The 19,451-nt window shown below is 39.6% G+C and overlaps 1 protein-coding gene across 1 annotated transcript; it reads left to right on the top strand.

Moving 5' to 3' along the window:
• Positions 1 to 332: 332 nt before the first annotated feature.
• RGS13 (regulator of G protein signaling 13) lies at positions 333 to 18,063 on the top strand. The gene is made up of 4 exons (XM_055581847.1): positions 333 to 397; positions 3,615 to 3,676; positions 16,143 to 16,309; positions 17,456 to 18,063. The coding sequence occupies exons 1-4, from the start codon at positions 333 to 335 to the stop codon at positions 17,639 to 17,641; spliced, it is 480 nt and encodes a 159-aa protein (XP_055437822.1). The 3' UTR covers positions 17,642 to 18,063.
• Positions 18,064 to 19,451: the final 1,388 nt, after the last annotated feature.

Below are 19,451 nucleotides of genomic sequence, written 5' to 3'. Positions count from 1 at the left end.
TTGTTGGGAGGCCCTACATGGAAAGATTTTTTTGGAAGAGCTGTATTTTTTGTAAAGCTGTTATTAGAGAATAGGTGGGCCAGATGGCTTCTAAAGTCACAACTCAAAGTGCGTATATTCCTATATTTTCAAAATTATTTATGACATATTTATGAGTCATTTTGTTCTCGTCCCTCCTTCTCATTCCCACAGTAGTTGTGTTCCATTAACTTCAAGAGCCCAGCCTTATTTTTTATGATTAAACTTTGTGTGTTCTCTAGAAATAGACTCTAACATATAGTAATTTTAAATGACTAAATTATACTAAGTAAATGCTGCATTTCTCTAGAAAAATGAGCAGGCGGAATTGTTGGATTTGTAAGATGTGCAGAGATGAATCTAAGAGACCCCCTTCAAAGTAAGTCACATGTAAATTCTATTACCATTTTAATGCATATTTTTCACATGATAAGCAGGTGTATGTTTATCCAACTTCTGTCAATACATTTTGCTCAGAAAGTAAAATTTGCATTTATACATGAGTAATTCCACCAGAAGGGTAATCATGTATTACACTAAAGTTTCATTTTCATTATTCATGGTTTACACTTGAGAATTCAGCAAGTTAATGTTTTTAGAGTCTATTATGAACAAATATTCTTAGTTTTTTTTTTAAGTCCTATATAGCTAAAACTTTACATGTTAAGATGAGATTCTTTGATCCAAAATATTTACATAGTTCCAGTCCTTTATCTACAAAGTGCCAGACCTTATCCCTGGTTGGAAAAGGCAAGACTGGAGGGATAACCAAATGCTCATCAACTGTCCAGGTCTCTTCTACATTTTGTCATAACTCAAAACACAGCTGTTTGGATGGGGCAGTGGCTACACTAAAGTGGAAAGTGTAATGCCTGAGGAGGGTAACAAACCATTTGAGCGGATTTGCTCACCTCAAAGAACCCCCAGGTGGAGGATCCCTGTGAGGTTAGCCAGGGAGCCCGACCGTCTACATGGAGACTCAGTTGTGGACACACTTCCCCATCCCCATTACCATGGGAGACCCTGGAGTGCAGGCTCCCGCCCTGAAGTGCCCAGACATCCAAAGATGCTGACCAACTACCACATTGATGGGGAATGGAGAGTCTCTGGTGGTGGGTGGGAGAAGTGGGAAGACCCAAAGCTCAGCATTTCAACTGACCAGCTGACGCTGCTGAACTGCACAGACCTGTGTGAGAAGAAAGAAGAGAAGGCTGGTTTGGGGACAGCTTCCTTCACTTCTGCTGATAATTTTCATAGAGCATCACCATCAATGCTTGGCTCCCTTCTACCTCCCCTGGAAACCCATCCTCCAGGAAGGCGAAGGCCAAGGAAAGAGAATTCATGTTCCTCACAGACCAGGACATAACGGTTACTTGATAAATGCTTTACATTCTTGACCTGACTTAATTTTCATGATAACTTTGTAGATAATAAAACTGAAGCTTGTAAATTTTAATTTAGACTAATAGCTATTGAGTCCAGCATAGGAATTAGAACCAAGGACTGTCAGACTCCAAACACTCCTCATTCCTCTCTGCACAATGTTGCAACAGCTCAGATGTTCCTGTATCTGTTTGGTACCTGCTCTCTCTCTACCCAGAAGAAGGAGGGAGCACAGAAGTGGATCATGTTATCAGAGAATTCGGTAGAGGGAACAAATCCGATTAGGATTACTCCGATAAGGGAAAATGGTAGCCATGGGAGAGCATGAAATAGGAAAAACCACAAGCAAAACTGGGATTAAACCAAAACCAAATTTAGCTTCACAACTTTACCCCTAACCATAATCACCCTAATTGTGATCTATCTCCATAAATCTCATGCCCCTTAGAGGCACAGGAATTCCCTTGCCAACGATCACCAACACCAAACTCCAAGCTACTCCAAGACAGCAATGGCCTCTCCTCCCATCGTGAAGGTCTTCTTCTTTCCTACATGATGATTAGGTCTGCTTTACACCTTGCCAAATGCTTTTCATCTCACTGGATTGAAAAGGTTATTTTAGGCTTCTGTTTTTAGAGTTCTAATAAGAGAACAAAGAGTCGGACACCATTTCATGGAAATGTTTGTTGAAAGTGATCTCCGCGGTAGTGTACTGTTAAGCCTCAGCAATGATGCAAACAGTCCATCTAGAACTAGCAAATGTCATCTGAAGGCTCAGAAAACAAAGGATATTGGACCATTTTAGGACTCCCAGCATTTTCCACGTCCCAGATTACTTTTTTAGCCTCTTTAATCTGCCTTCATTGTGTTAAGTACCTGCTAATGCTGATGGCTGTCTCGTCAACACTGAGTACTGAGCTAACTATACCAGGTAACAGCCGATGGGCAGTCCTTGCTGGTATCTGCAGTGGCCTTTGATTAGATGCAGTCATTACACCAAGGAAAATTAAGAATGTATCATAAACTGAATGGCAATTTATGCATTGAGTATTTTAAAGGGGAGAAATAAAATGACTCACAGGTAAGAACAGTCACGTACCAGTTCACCTCAAAAAGCCCACTAAAATGAACAGAAATGAAGTCCTGAAGCCAGTATCTTCCACGGATATTTTCAAAACTGTATATAGCTTTTCTCATATTGTTTGGATCAAATGTAACTTGACATATCATTCAGAGTAATAAAAACTAAAACCCTCAATGTGTTTAAAAAATCAAATAACCAACCAAGAAATATTTATACATAGTAAATACAAAGTTACTAACCCTATCACCTGAATGCAGGCCAATAGGTTTTGTGGATAAACTCTAAGATTCTAGTAAACACGTGGGCAAACACATGGCTGGTGGCCACAGCACAAGACCGACGATCCTTTTAAAGCATTGGTTCTACTCCTGTTAATCTCGCAAGGAATTACCTTACCCGCGGGCATGGCAAGCCTCAATGACAGCTGGGGCGTATTTGGTTTTATTGGTAAAAAAATTAGAAAGTATCAAAACACTCATTGAGAATAATTACATACACTATGGAGTGCCCCCTTGCATGGTCACTGCAAAGGATAGTGACTGTCAGTGATTATAAATTTACAGTTATAAATTATAATGCTATAAATGGTTATTAAGACAATTGTGAAGACAGAAAAGGCTGATTAAAAGGGTGTGTGTGTGTACATACATATGTATGTGTACATGTATATATATACCCACACACACATAAAGCATGCACACGCGCACACACACACACATACACAACACACATACACACATGCTCAGAATGATTACTTCTTGGTTAAAAGCACACAAACATGCCTACAACCAAAATACTAAAAAGAAATACATCAAAACATTAACAATGGCAATTAGGGGTACAGAGACTGTAGATTGTAGAACACTGATTCTTCATCCTTTTAAAATTCATCTTAAAACATCTTATCAGATTTTCAAGTTTATTCTACTTTTATATTTTTATCATTCTAACCACTTAGTAAAAATAAAATGTAAAAGATCACTGGGAAACAAATTTCCATCCAAATCTATAGAAAAAGAGAGTACAACTATATTGTGACATTATTTTCAAGATACCGTATTTCTACTTACAGAAAAAAAACGCTTGAGAATATTTTAGTGCAATGAGAACCTTTTGTTTCTTTTCAAAGCCTTACTCTGGAAGAGGTATTACAGTGGGCCCAGTCTTTTGAAACGCTGATGGCTACAAAATGTGAGTATCCTGTGTATGTCATTTGTTAATAACTCGTCAGTTTTATGCTTGGAGGAAAGGAGGCACTTGATGCTGTACATGTGCTGCTCTTCTCACATCCTTCTAAATGGCAACGGCCAGTTAAAACAAGAAACCTGAAAATAGTTTGTCGTGTCAACCACGATTACTTTCTTTGGTGTTAATTAAAGCAAGATTAGTCACTGTGAATGTTTATTCTTCACAGGTATATGTGTAAAATCCCATGGAAATATGCTTAAATAGTAACACATACTGAAATATACTGCCTTACCCCAGCTTTCTAAAGTTATAATTTAAAAAAAAAACAAAACCTGACAATTTGCTGTTCTCAGTGTCTTGAAAAGTAGAATAAATTTGAGTTTTGATGTTCTAAAACTCCTCAAAGTTTGCTTCTAACTTTATCAGTGTCTGACTGAAGTGAGACTTTATATAAGTCCATATTTAGTTATATGTGTCAGCATTCAGATGGCATAAATGGAAGATGATAGCAGTGGATGTGAGAAAGATAAAGTCAGAGGCTCAACACAGGAAACTGAAGGAGCAGTCAACTGCGTTTGGATGGAAAGTTGGGAGGCTACAGGGAATGATAAGGGCCTTCTTAGATGGTGCAGTGGTATAGAATCCACCTGCCAATGCAGGAGATGTGGGTTTGATCCCTGGGTCAGGAAGGTCCCCTGGAGAAGGAAATGGCAACCCACTCCAGTATTCTTGCCTGGAAAATTCCATAGACAGGGGAGCCTGGTGGGCTACTGACCATGGGGTTGCAAAGAGTCGGACACAACTGAGTGACTGATCACACACACACACGGACACACACACACACACACAGAGGAAATGATAAACACAGAAGACAGGTACAAAGAACAATTAGGGGAAATGCAAAGAAAATTCCTTTGTTTGCTGAATTTGGCAATTTTTTCAAAATGCCATTTGTTCCCCTCAAATGTCTGCTAATGATTTATATCTCTTACTTGAGAGTCCCTGTTAGCCTCTCTGTGACTGTTGAATCTGTTCACACCTATTGACTGCAGAAGTGGAGTTGGCTGTGCTTCCAATTTGGGCTTCCCACATGGTGCTCGTGGTAAAGAATCCGCCTGCCACCAATGCAGGAGACACAAGAGACCCGGGTTCAATCCCTGAGTAGGGATGATCCCTTGGAGTAGGAAATGCAAACCCACTCCAGTATTCTTGCCAGGGAAAGCCCATGGACAGAGGAGCCTGGCATGCTGCAGTTATTCTGGGCAGGGTATTTCCTGTCCCCAGGGGCTCACCATGCTATTCTGACTCCAGGGCCCCACCTAGTCTGGAGACTGCTGTTGCTGCCCGGCCTGCAGGGCCACGGCACAGGCGCGGAGGCCTGCCCTGCCTCCTGGACCCTTGGCCAGCTGCCCTGGCTCTCACAGCCGGGTAGGGCTGGGACCCACGGCCCCGGGCTCTGTCACCCCGAGCCCACCTGATGCAGCAGCCCTTCCTGGTGAGCAGGGAAGCCCACACCTTCTTTCTCTAATGCCATCACCCTCGCCTCTCACTTTTCAGGGGGACCTCATAGTCTGTGATCCAGTTTGCCAGCATGATTGCTGATTTTAAGATACTCTTTCTGATCAATTTTAGGACACTGGTATAGGAGGAAGAGACAAAGGTGTAAGTTCAGTTGACTACACTGACTAATCCTCTGTTAATAATTTGGAGTTCAGTCCTAACCACCAGCAATCCACATTGTGCAACATTGCCAAGATTAATTTCCCTCCTGGAGTTTATTATTCTTCATCTGTAGAATGGTCTGATGTCACCTCTCCCTTCAGCATTGCTGCACAGATTAGATATACACCCCCTCGCTCAGTGCCTGATACAGATGAGGCACACAGTGATTGAGAGTTACTTTTCTTAGTAAAAAAGTGCTTGTTTTGAATATCATTCCTTTTTCTCTGCTGCCTACTCAGAAGTCCAAAATCTCCAACTTGGTTCAGCTCTGTACCTTACCCCAGTGTTCTTGCTAACACGGACCTCCAGCTCTGTCCCTTAACATACATGCTCTTCTGCCCATGTGATGACTGTTTCACCTTCTATATCCATGACTCCCTGGTCCAGCTCTGCACTAAATCTTCTCTGGCTCCTTATCTACTCTGCCCATCCTTAAAGGAAACATTCAACTGCCACCTTCTCTTCTTGGAAAGCTCTTGGAAATATATTTTTTTCTCTCTTCTATTAGTTAATATCATTATTTACTTTGCTTCTAATTATAGCTGTTTTGTGTATTGGGTTTTTTCCCATATCCCCTTTCTCACTAGATTATAAATTCCTAAGAGCACAGATCACTTCTCATTCACCTTTCATCTTTCCTCCCAGAGCCTGAAAGCGTGCTTTGTACCTAATGGGCATGCAACAAATGTTTAATGAATAAATACGAGGCAAATGCTACTAAGAAAAGATCAAAACACCAAACCATATTATGTAAGAGTTTCTGTGCCAGTCTTCTCAGCCTTATAAACAAAGTAAATGAAGTTAATTACTTGGAAAAAAAATTTCAAGTGGGATCTTGGCTAGACTTTGCAATTTCGAGATCTAGCATCATGAGACTAAATCTAAAGAAAAGATGAGCAGAGGGAGACAGCGAACTGCTCTTTACAGAAATCACCAAAACAGGGTAGGAATCTTACCAGAATTTGAATTACTGTGAAATTCATGTACAAATTCAACAATCACACAATTAAAAGCTGATAAAACAAATCCTTTTCTGAGACATTCAATCAGAAAGATAAAACTAAGAATATAAACATTAAATGTGCCAGAGAATAGAGTGTGTTTACATTAACCAAGGACAGGAGTAAAATGCTTCCTCTAGCTAAGACGTGTAGATGCCTGCATATAGATTAAAAGACAGTTTCTAACAACATGTAGTTCAGAAATCCACAGGGCAAAGTTTCTCTCAAGGGGCAAATTTTGAGCTGAGGCTTAAATGACTCAAATTTTTGTAATTTGATAAAGAGTTCTGACTCTAAGTATGTTAAAGATAGGAAACAGTTTTAGAAGTAAAGACTAATGAGTGCTTCTTTCAATGAAGGTATAGGATTCCTCAGGATTGGCTGTGAAAACTGGTCTCATTAAAAAATCTCCACAATGAATTAAATAGAAAGTACCCTTCAAAAGAGGATAGAAAGTCCTTCAAGTTTCCAAACATCAACGATTTTATGAAAAAAAAAAATTATTTTCAAATGGCATAAAAGTAGTAACTTTTTGAATGGATCAGGAAATAATTTGTCTGAACTATTTACTCACTGCCCCATAAAAACACCTGAGTATTATCAAAGATTTTCCTTGAGTGAAGCTGACCTAAAACATGTCATTGCACCCCAAACTATTACCAGAGTGAGAGGCATCACTAAGATGTAAAGTAGAAAGACAACCCTGTGGGTATTTCTGAAGGCTAAATCCAGTAGAACTAGAAAAGACACAGAAATGTACATTTGAAAAGACCAGGGGGCCAGTGGTCACCTAAAACCTGAGGGCTCTACAAGCTGGAAGGTCAAGACTGAAAAAGAATTAAAATCAAAACTTTTGTTTAACCAAAGTTTTTATTATTTTGATTAAAATGTTAAAGAGTGCAGAAGGCTCATACATATATTTATTGACCAAATCTCAAAAGGTGAGGATAGAGGTTTATTTGTGTTCGAGTAAACATAAATAAAAATAAGTTTAAAACGGCAACTAATGCCCTTGGGTGAGTCATTCAATCCTTCCGTGTGTTGGGCTCCCTTTCAGGCACCAGACAGTGCAGTGAGAGGCCCAGAGGGTCACTGTGCTCAGCTCACGTGCACCCTCTAGAGGGAGGAGAGAGACAAACAGGCAAGCCACGCAATAGATCAATTAATTCCAGAAAGCAGTTAAGTGCTTTGAAGAGAATAAGCCAGGCTGTACGACAAAGAAAGGCAGGAGTAAGAAGGAAATTCAATGACATGATTAGAGACAAACTGCTTCTGCTGCTGCTGCTAAGTCACTTCAATTGTGTCCAACTCTGTGCGACCCCATAGACGGCAGCCCACCAGGCTCCCCCATCCCTGGGATTCTCCAGGCAAGAACACTGGAGTGGGTTGCCATTTCCTTCTCCAATGCATGAAAATGAAAAAATAAAGTGAAGTCGCTCAGTCGTGTCTGACTCTTAGCGACCCCATGGACTGCAGCCCACCAGGCCCCTCTGTCCATGGGATTTTCCAGGCAAGAGTATTGGAGTGGGGTGCCATTGCCTTCTCCCAGAGACAAACTGTAGGACGGTGTCAAGTTTTGAGCTCAGAACTGAATGACGAGGAGTCGCCAGTAGCACTGGGGTCAGAGAAACCCAAGCAGAAGACAGGCCCTGAAATACGAGTGAGGTTAGCATCTTCAATCAACCAAAAGAAATTTAGTAGGACAGGAGCACAAGGCCTTACAGGCCACATGAACATCCTTAAACAGCAGAGTAATGAGCATTAATGTACTTTTACAAATACCCTTTGTTGGGGGTGTGGGTAGGTAAGGGAGGAAAGGGTATTAAGAGGTACAAACTTCTAGGTATAAAATACATAAGATACAAGGATGCAGTGTACAACACAGGGAATATTACCAATATTTTATGATAACTTTATACAGAGTACAATCTATAAAAATATCAAATCATTATGTTTTATCCCTGACGGTAATGTAACAAGTCCATTAAAACGTTAATAAAAGTACCCACTGATTCTCTTCTGAAAAAAAGAAGCTGAGAGACTAGTTAGAAGGCTGTTTCAATAAACCAACTAGGACTGGAATTCAGTGGGGAAGACAAAACTAGGAATAATTAGCATATAGATGTTAATCAAAGCCACAGGGCCATGAGATCACTTAGAGGGAGAGTTCAGAGAGGTCAGCAGAGATCCAGACAAGGGGCTTAGGTGCACAAGAATATTTCCAAATCCGGAGATGAGGAGGAGTTTGTGAAGGAGGTACAAAAGGAGGGTCAGGTGAGTGAAGGATGACCAGGATGGCTTATTTTCACTGGAGGCAAAGAAGAGAGCACTTCTGGAGGTGTGCACTGGCTAAGGCTGCAGGGGAGTCAGGGAAGAGGCAGAAGGAAGGGTGACCATGGGGAGTGGCAACATGGAGATCAATGGTGCCCTGACTCAAGGAGTCTGGGGGTTGTTCCTGGTCTTACTTGGGAAATAGAGCAGCACATTTGCAGATGACGGCAACCGTTAGTGAGCAAGAAACTGATGGCATAGAACAGAGGGGGGCGCCACTGTAAGAGCAAAGGAGAACCACAAGGTAACCGAGAAAGCAGAATTAGGTCAGAGCTACAAAAGAATTGTTTGGCCAACCCAAAAAGGAGCTGGGATCCTTCCCCTCAGGAAGAGAGTTAGAAAGGGCAGGTACAGTGGAGGGGGCTTGGTTGATTTGGAGGGAAGATAAGGGAACCTCCACCTAATTAAATGTGTGTTCTCAGCTAAGTCTGAGGCAGCAAACTAAGGAGAGGATGATTTGGCATTTTAAAAGGGTCAGTCGCTCAGTCATGTCCGACTCTTTAAGACCCCGTGGACTGCAGCACGCCAGGCTTCCCTGTCCATCACCAACTCCTGGAGCTTGCTCAAACTCATGTGCATCGAGTTGGTGATACCATCCAACCATCTCATCCTCTGTCGTCCCCTTCTCCTCCTGCCTTCAATCTTACACAGCCTTCAATCTTACCCTGCCTTCAACCTTATCAGGGTCTTTTCCAATAAATCAGTTCTTTGCATAAGGTGGCTAAAGTATTGGAATTTCAGCTTCAGCATGAGTCCTTCCAATGAATATTTAGGACTGATTTCCTTTAGGATGGACTGGTTGGATCTCCTTGCGGTCAAGGGACTGTCAAGAGTCTTCTCCAATACCACAGTTCAAAAGCATCAGTTTAAAAGGGTAGGAAATCGTTTCTTGAGATTTTGGAGAGGCACAATATTTGCGGAAGATAGCAGGATGACTATCACTCAGGGTGATACTGAGTGCCCATTTTAAATTTTTCAGTGATGATTTCAAGTGAGAAAGCACGTTGTATATTTTTCCTTGGCCTGTTTCCATTCACTGGGGCACAAACATGAGAAGAGACACGTAGTTAAGCACTTTTGGATCAGCACATGTTCTGACTCTGAATTAAGATGGCATCAATCTTAATTTTGGTCAAAATCATCCTCAAGAGTACTGAATGCTTCCCTCAGTTTCTAAGTGGTTACAGCCACCGCGGACAGCCTTGGAAACGCCAGGTAGAAAGCACAGGCTTATCGTAGTGCTGGAGACACAGCAGCTACTCTGCGCCGTGAAGGCCTACGCTGCTGGGGAAGCTTCATCACAGCAGAGGGTGGACCCTGCAAGTCACTGAGGGACACTGTCGTCCCTCCTGGGTGTCCCCTCAGTCTCCACTGGGGACTGGCAGCTTCCTCCACCATCCTTTATTCTCCGCTTCGCTACCCACTGTGGTTGCCAATGGTCGCCCTCCTCAAGCTCATACTCCCAATGCTGCCACGCCCAGTCCTTCCTGCTTGGCATTTTAGGTTTCTCTAACTTCTCACGCAAATGCTCACCTTGCTGGGAAAACAATCGAACAAAACCTGGCCTCTTCTAGACCTCGCTGTTCAGTTAGTACATCTTCTATTTCCCTCTCAATAAACCAAAAGTAGCAACAGTGCCTCCTATAAGCCTCTGGTCTTTGGTACTTCCTGGATGCTAAGTAATTAAAGGCGGTCTCTTTACTTTCCTAAACCTATAGACAGTCTCTTTAAAATACAGACGCATGAGGGATCCAAAAGCCTGGATGGACCAACATTTCCTTATTGGGACCAACATTTCCTTATCTGCTATCTATGACGCAGCAGGTTGGCACAGGGCATGCAAAGGTGAGGGCAGGGCAGTCCTCGTTCTCAAGGGGTTGGCAGATGAGGGGAGAGTAAGAAGTAACCCAGCAAACAGAATAAACCCGGACACAGATGGAAATACAATGAGAATGAAAATAAGTGTGGATGATGTGCTATTTGTCAAATGACAGCAAGTACCTATTTAACCTAATGGGGGAACAGGGGCTTCAGAGAGATTTTTTTTTTTTCGGAGACTGAGATACCGAACCTGGGTCTGAGATCAGGGTACAAAGCCCGCCACAAAGAACTGCATACACAGCAGCATGGTGGTCACACGCTACCTGGCCAGGAACAACAAGGACGGTGTTCAGGGGTGACGTGAGGAGGCTGGAGAGGTGGGGACTTACCATCAGAGCAATGGGAGAGGCTGAAGGCTGTAAATAACAGGTCATGGCTAGATTTTTGATTCAGAGATTTTTCTCTAGTAAAAGTGCAGAAAAGACTGAAAGCAGATCGGATGGATGAACTTGACTTTTTAAGGTTAGAGAGTTTACAAATACTCCCCTCAAATCATAAACAAAAGTAACATATAAAAGTAAACAGCCAGTTATGTAAAGTTTAAAAATAAAATAAAATTAAAAAAAAATGTAAAAAAAAAAAAAAAAAAAAAGAAAGAAAGATATTTTCACTGAGTATGGAATTCTGGGTTAACATTTTCTTTCAGTACTTAAAAATACTGTTTTATTATCTTCTGAACTACACAGTTTCTGAATAAAAATTTATTGTCATTCTTAAAAAAAAAAAAAAAAAGTAAACAGAAGATAATGCCATAAATAAAACAGATAGTGTCTTTAATATACAAAAAGATCTAGAAATTCAAGAATACACTAACAATGCAAAGGAAAACTAGACAGAAGATTTGAAATTCACAGAAAGAAAAGAAATGAGCTGGAAGAAAGAAAACATGCTTAGGCATTAATATTTTAAAATACAAATTTAAATAATTACAAGTCACTGGTTTTACACAATCTGATTGGAATGGAAGGAGTAACACTGCTGTTACTAATGAAAAATAATGAAATCTTTCTGAAAGAAATGTTATAATGGGTATCAGGAATCTCCAAAACTATTACATCATCAATCTAGTAATTCTACTCTTTCATTTCTAAGGAAACAATTAGAGATGTAAAGATTTATAACCCAAAATGTTCAATTGTAGTACAAGTTACATCATATAAAGGGTAAATAATCTAAACATTCAACAATGACAACCTGGATAAATATAATATAGTGCAGAAGTCCCTGCAGTGGATCATTGCAACCTTGAAGAGTTCAGTTTAGTTCAGTCACTGAGGAAGCCTTTCTTATCTCTCCTTGCTTTTCTTTGAAACTCTGCATTCAATGGGTGTATCTCTCCTTTTCTCCTTTGCCTTTAGCTTCTCTTCTTTTCTCAGCTATTTGTAAGGCCTCCTCAGACAACCAATGAGTCAGTTATTTGCATCAGGTGGCCAAAGTATTGGAGTTTCAGCTTCAGCATCAGTCCTTCCAATGAATATTCAGGACTGATTTCCTTTAGGATTGACTGGTTTGACCTCCCTGCAGTCCAAGGGACTCTCAAGAGTCTTCTGCAACACCACAGTTCAAAAGCATCATTTCTTCAGCACTCAGCTTTCTTTATGGTCCAACAATTCAAAAGAATCAATTCTTTAGCACTCAGCCTTCTTTATGGTCCAACTCTAATATCCATACATGACTCCTGCAAAAACAATAGCTTTGACTACATGGACCTTTGTTGGCAAAGTAATGCCTCTGCTTTTTAATATGTTGTCTAGGTTGGTCATAGCTTTTTTTCTAAGGAGCAAGGGTCTTTTAATTTTAAGAGTAAACAGGAGAAATAAAGGAGTAAAGAGAAAGTGTTTGCAAGAGTGATACAAAATTGCTGTTACTGTATAATGTCAATAGGGTAATTTGAGAGTGTGTCTATGAAAATGAATGAATACTGTTTAGATAGAAACTTAAACATGAGCAAAAGACTGAAAGCAAAAGGAAGTATATCAAGTTGTTAAATTCTGTATTTAAAAAACACTTAATAGTACTTTAAGTTCTTTTGCTGTACAATAATACAGCTAAAAAAAGTTAGGAGAAAAACCAGAAATGATTAATGTCATAGAAGTCAAATCAGAGAATTTTAATAAAACAGACTTATTTTAAAACTTCATGCAGAGGCTGGTAGAATTACGGAGCTCATTTTCCCTGGTGGTTTATATTAAAAAATAAAATGAATTCAATATTGCTCTAGAAACATTTCCGATGGCAGACAGCCGCACAGCTCACTCTTAGGATTTAATGCATGCCATGAGCCTTGCCACCTTGCGGAAAATGGTCCTGGGATAGATGGGCCACCATTCTGACCCAGACAAGAGCAATGTCACGTTAGTTTCTTACATCGAGATACCAGCATGTCTCACCTTGTTATTGTGGAAATACTAATTTTGGTGACTAGTTTATGAAGAACACACTAGGGAGTACTAAAGACACCACTCTCATTCTTCAAGGAAAACAGTGTACACTACATGTGAGATAAGCCTAGTTCTTTCATCTTCTCAGTTTAATGAGCAGTTCTGCTGTTTATCCCTATTAGTCTGCTCAAGCAGAATCGAGGTCTCTGCAGCAGAGTGCTCAGAATGGACCAGAACAAGCCACACTGAGCTGCATCACCTGATTTGGAAAAAGCTTTCCCACCTTGTAATCCTCCTGTTGTAGAGTCAACAAAAATGCTAAAGTGAGCATCTCAGTTCTGACTTTAATAATAGCTTGGATTCCTGGAACTCTTTTGTACAAATGCATTGTAGGCTGCTTAACATGCCTAACATAAAAAATTATCATATGAAAGACAAAATCCTATAAAACATACCCATCATGTGAGTACTTGTTCTACACATCAATCATATCAGAAATCTCAGACAAGTTCAAATGGTCCCAGTCAGCTTTCACTAGGTTATGATACAGTAACACATGGTACGAAAACCCCCTAATTTATTACAAGAAAGATGTCTTTCTTGTTCACACTACACAATGACTGGGGTCAACTGTAGCTCTGGTACAGGTCTTTACTCTGGCGTTCAGACTAAAGGAGCAGCTCTCCCAGAATGTGTCCTGCCCACAGTGGGGAGAGGAGCAATGGTGGAACCGCCTGATGGGCCTCGAGCCTTCTGTCTGACCCGCACATGGCTCTGTGCATCGCTGACACAAGTTCGGTGAGCAGGGCTGGTACAAAGGGGATGTGAAAGTACAGTTCTCCTGCAAGAAGGGCAGGGATAGTTGAGAACTATCACTGTCTACCACATTAGATATCTTTAGAAAAATACACGTGGCAACACAGAGATGGCTTCATCAGCAGAGGACTTGGGAATGTTGAGAATTGTTGAACTACTTAGCTGGCCCCAAAAGACCCTTCCTCTGCTCAATCAGGAGGGAAGTTAAGGAAGACACAGATGCAGGCAAGTTCTAGAATAAACTCTTCACTATAAAATGAAACTAAACATAAAGACAAACACAAATTCAGAATACTATAACATGGAATCTCATACTGGTTTCCAAATTATCCCCCTACCCCACTGCATCCACTCAACCCATGCAACCAGCCTGGTGGCTAAGTCTCATACCAGGGTCTGTAGATTTCATCTGGCAGCTCATTTTTCCCATATTCCACAACTCGTTTATTTTAGGATCCTGTTTTCTGTTCCTAATGAAGCACTCAGTCAAAATTTCTCCATGTACAAAGTATAAAAAATTGCTTTTTATTTTCTTAAATAGAATTCCAGTTCTTTCAATGCATACTGCAAATTATTGGCTTCCAGCTTTACTTGTTAGGCCAGAAATGGTTTTCTATTTTGATTTGTTTTGTTTCATGATGTGCCTGCCCATTCAGCTCTTTCTCTAACAGGAATGCCAGTTGCTACATCTGTATTCTCTGACCCCAGTTTTCTGTGCCTGTGATGAGGTTAGGCACATCTTAAACTGCTGTGAAAATAAACGTTCTTGTTTTAAGTTTAAGGTATATTCCCCAAAGGGTAGAAATATTGAATCCCATATCCTTTCCTGTGTTACATTTTCATATATGCCCTACCCCCATCTCATCTGTCCTCTCAATTCAAACATGCTTCTTTTGAACCATCTTCCACCCAATGTTCTGAAGGCTACACTTGCTTCCATAATAATAATGAACTAAGCTCTAATTTTGTGTCTTCCTAGGGTAGCACATTTCTTGCAGATCACCAACTTTCCTGAACTCTAAAGCTTCCTCTTGCAGATCACCAACTTTCCTGAACTCTAAAGCTTCCTCAGAAGGCATTATTAAAATCTGTCTCCATTTGAGTTTTTCTCATGAACACAAAATACCTTAATTGTCATCTTCATTTTTGTATATGTGCTAACAAGCAGTAGAATCCAGGAGTCAAGGAGCCTGGTTTCTATGCTAGGAAACTCATTATATCCACTGTCTCATGTGAAGATTTAGGAAAATATGATTTTACTCACCATAGCCACTCCCTCTGATTACTATTATTTCTTGTAACAGTTAATGATTCTAAGTTATTGTTCATCAAAAGCCTATGTTTCTTCTTCATTGATAGCCTTCTTCTATCAATGGAAAGTTACCCCATTACCTACATTTAGCAATTCATTTTCTCAGATGTGCCAAGAGACTTCCTAGCCACCAAAAGAAGTTTTATGTTTTCCTCAGAGTGTTCATCTTTAATCTTCACAATACTTGATCTCCTCAAAGATTCTTACTAAAGTGTTAGATTTGTGAAAGCTCACTTAACTCTCTTCTTCAAACACGAGCACCCACAGAATAGTGGCTTAATGGAGAAAGTTCCTCCAACGTGTCTGCTCTTATCTTCCCACTTCAGAAAAGACCAGAGCACAGGACGGCCATCTCTGGCATCAAGTGTCACTTAATGGTTGTTCTGCACATCCTCACTGTGCTGTTCTAGATTCTGGGACAGTTTCCAACACCCCATCTGAATTCCAGTCATTGCCTAGTCCTTCATTTCTGGTGTGAACCCTAAACCGTGAACATGAAGTTCAATTTCATTATCCATGTTCTCCTGCTTTAATTGCATATGAGACACATCCCAGGCTATACAGCCTGATCACTTTATCATTTCTACTTGGACTGGATATTTTCTTTTCAACCTTAACCGGCCTGTTTAGCTTTAAACCTTGCTCTTATCCTCTAGTTTGTCTCAAGGTTTTAGATTTTTCATTTCAGTTTCATGATCAGAGCTCTGCCCACTGATCCCATTTAAGTCCTGTTTCTGGGTCCCTGTGACCTCTCCCAGCCACACTAGTAGGCATCTTGCTCTGAGTTACACAGAATAAAGGGATGAAGGAATGACCCCACCACTGACTGGCGTTGTCAAAACATGCTTCCGATGCATAGAACTAAGTGAGATGTGGAATGTGTGTGTGTATCATTATATAATATATTGTTAAATAATTTGGGGTCTCTGATTCAGCATTAGTTTTAAATTGTACTACATATTGTTCAGACTTTTTTTGTATGATTTTGACCCATGAAAATAAACTGATTTCTCCTCTACTTCTAGATGGCCCGGTGGTCTATGCAGCGTACTTAAAAACAGAGCACAGTGATGAGAATATTAAATTCTGGATGGCATGTGAAACCTATAAGAAAACTGCCTCACAGTGGAGCAGAACTTCCAGAGCAAAGAAGCTTTATAAGGTTTACATCCAGCCACAGTCCCCTAGAGAGGTAACCATACCTGATTATGCTGGAAACTGGAAATCAATACCTCCCAGGAAAGAATTAGTGTCTGTCAAGCACACATATGTGCCAGCAGTCTACACCCAGTACCTCCTATAATGCTATGAAGTCGGTATTGTTAACCTCAGTTTACAGATAAGAAACCTAAGAATCTGAAAAGTTAATTTATTAATACCTTCTCCAGTATCACACAGCAGTTAAGAGGGAAAATTAGGCCTGTCTGGCTCCAAAGCCTCTCCTCATTAAATTATCTTAATTCTCAGGAAAGTATAAAAAGAAGTCCTTGTAAGAAGAGTTGACTGTGCTACAAAGACCTACAGATACACATACCATAGTGGTGACTTCCCTAGTAGGGTGGGCAGAGTGGGCAGAGTCTGGCCCACCCCACCAGGGCTCCCGCTCTGCTTAGTTTAAAACCAGCAAAGGGGTCACACTGTTATTACTGCCCATCACTTACAACTGCAGAAAGAAAATAGAGTTACGATGAAATAGATACACTGAGACTCCTCCTGGTGGAGAGAGAACCAGGAGTGAAAATTCTGATCATGAGGATGAGGACAGATGGTTTATGAGATTCCTGTCTCTCAGGAGAGTCCGACATTAATTGACTTGTTCCTCAAAACTCTTGTCTGGAAAATACTTGGTTTATTGAAATAACCACTTCCCTCTCCTATTTTTCTACTTCTCTTCACTTTCTTCCCATTTCAGGAGATGTTCAGTTAAATCAACATCTATGACTATTTAAGGAAGGTAAACTTTAAAATAGCACCAACTTCCCTTTCCTTTAAAAGAGGACTCCATCTCATAAACGTCCTTCTTTGCAGACCCCACTAACAAACCACTTGCATCCGCCTAAGTAAGCAGTGGTTTCTGAGATTTCCCTGGTCATGGGCTTCATGTTTTGTGTGTATGTGTGTGTGTTTTTTTTTTTAATCTGGGATGTGGAGTTGGATGTTTATTTTTTAAAAAAGCAAGGAGCTTATCTCATACAAGTCTTTTAAGATGTCTATGAAAGTGCAGACAAAATTACCCTAGTCCACTGAAAAGTAGAGCAGGAAATAAATTAAACCTTTCCATTCTATTTTCATCTTCAATTATGCCTACTTATGCTTCACATGTAATTTTACTTTGCAGATTAACATTGACAGTTCAACAAGAGAAGCTATCATCAAAAATATTCAAGAACCCACTCAAACATGTTTTGAAGAGGCTCAAAAAATAGTGTACATGCATATGGAAAGGGATTCCTATCCCAGGTTTCTGAAGTCAGAAATGTACCAGAAACTTCTGAAGACTATTCAAGCCAACAACAATTCTTGACCACCACTCAAAAGTTTAAACTGAAGATGGTATACAGAAAGTATTGGTTTTGTTCTTCTCATATAAAACTAAATAAACAAAATCAGAAATAGAGTAGAAAAGAAATAGAAGAAATCAAGCCATACATTGATTTCTGGTTCTCAACTAGAAACAGATCCTGAAACTGACGGACTACAGAACTCTTATAACATGAATAACACAACGTATGGCATACCTATGTAGCTCACTTAATATATACGGAGAAGGAAGGTCTTTCTTCATAAATAACATATGTACCATAAATAACAAATAAATATGAAAAAGGGATTTTACTGTACAAATAAACTAAATGATATGCTTTTTATTGTACAAATCAACTAAATGATAAAGTTTTTGCCATGCAAATCAACTAAGTGGATTTTTTAATTAATGAGATTTTGCTGTCATAATGCACAGATAGTTCAGCTCTTTAAAAATTGTAGCTGTATGAGTTGTGTCTCTAGCATAAATGTATTCTTTATACAGAGTGCTTATAGTAACTTTATTAATAACTAGTAGACAAACCTGGTGCTCAGAGTATCATCAATAGTATTATATCATGAGCAATATAAAAAGATGTGTTCTTGAAAGATATTTTTAAATTTTCCTGATATTATGTTCATAACTCTACTTCTATATCATATATATCTTCCACATGTAAAAAATTCCAAATGAGTCTAAGCTATTTAAATGTATGAATTTCCTCATTTATTTCTATACTTATCTTGCTATAGGGTAGGAAATTTGGTTCCTATATTTTGAGATTTTTTTTCTCACAATGTGAATCCATCACAATCCTGATAATCAATAAATACAAATATAAACTAAAAATTTTATAAGTATGCTATTTTTTTCAAAGACATGATCAAGTTATTTTTCCAGCTAAAAGACTGTTTTATCTGCCCTATTATAGAAGCTTCTCAGACTCTGTCAGGAGATTCCAGAGAAAGAACTCATATGTCTGTTTGACTTGCTTTGTTCAGCACATAGCACAAGATAAATGTGCCATAGGAATGGATAAACATTCTTTACTTTTGATAGAGAATAAGTTCCTTAAAATATTTAATATCATTTTTCCAAAGAATTAACTGTAGGAAAGTTTTCATTGAGACTTTTAGCTTTAGTAGGAAAAGTATTTCTCAGGTCTCGAATTTGATTGCAAAAGCATTTATTATAAAATGCCTATAAACCTAAGCTGTATCACATGAAAGTAAGGATTAACTGGAATCATTCTCATTAAACAAAGAATTATTATAACATAGAATCAATATTTAGGGGCTCATTTCTTTTTTTATTATTTTTTAAAATATATTTATTTTAATTGTAGGTTAATTACTTTACAATATTGTGGTGGTTTTTGCCATACTTTGACAAATGAACCAGCCATGGGTGAACATGTGTCCCCCTGTCCTGAACCCACCACCCACCTCCCTTCCCATCCCATTTCTCTGGGTTGTTTCAGTGCATCGGCTTTGAGTGCCCTGCTTCATTCATCAAACTTGGACTGGTCATCTATTTCACATATGGTAATATACATGTTTCAATGCTATCCTTTCAAATGCTCCCACCCTCGCCATCTCCCAACAGAGTCCAAAAGTCTGTTCTTTACATTCGTGCCTCTTTTGCCATCTTGCATATAGGGTCGGCATTACCATCTTTACAAATTCCACATGTATGTGTTAATATACTGTATTAGTGTTTCTCTTTCTGACTGACTTCACTCTGTATAAAAGGTTCCAGTTTCATCCACCTCATTAGAACTGACTCAAATGCAGTCTTTTTTATAGTTAAG

This window comes from Bubalus kerabau, chromosome 5, assembly GCF_029407905.1.
Source record: "Bubalus kerabau isolate K-KA32 ecotype Philippines breed swamp buffalo chromosome 5, PCC_UOA_SB_1v2, whole genome shotgun sequence".
Taxonomy (NCBI): domain Eukaryota; kingdom Metazoa; phylum Chordata; class Mammalia; order Artiodactyla; family Bovidae; genus Bubalus; species Bubalus kerabau.
Note: the sequence above shows the minus strand (reverse complement) of the source record. Positions and strands in the feature narration are given on the sequence as shown.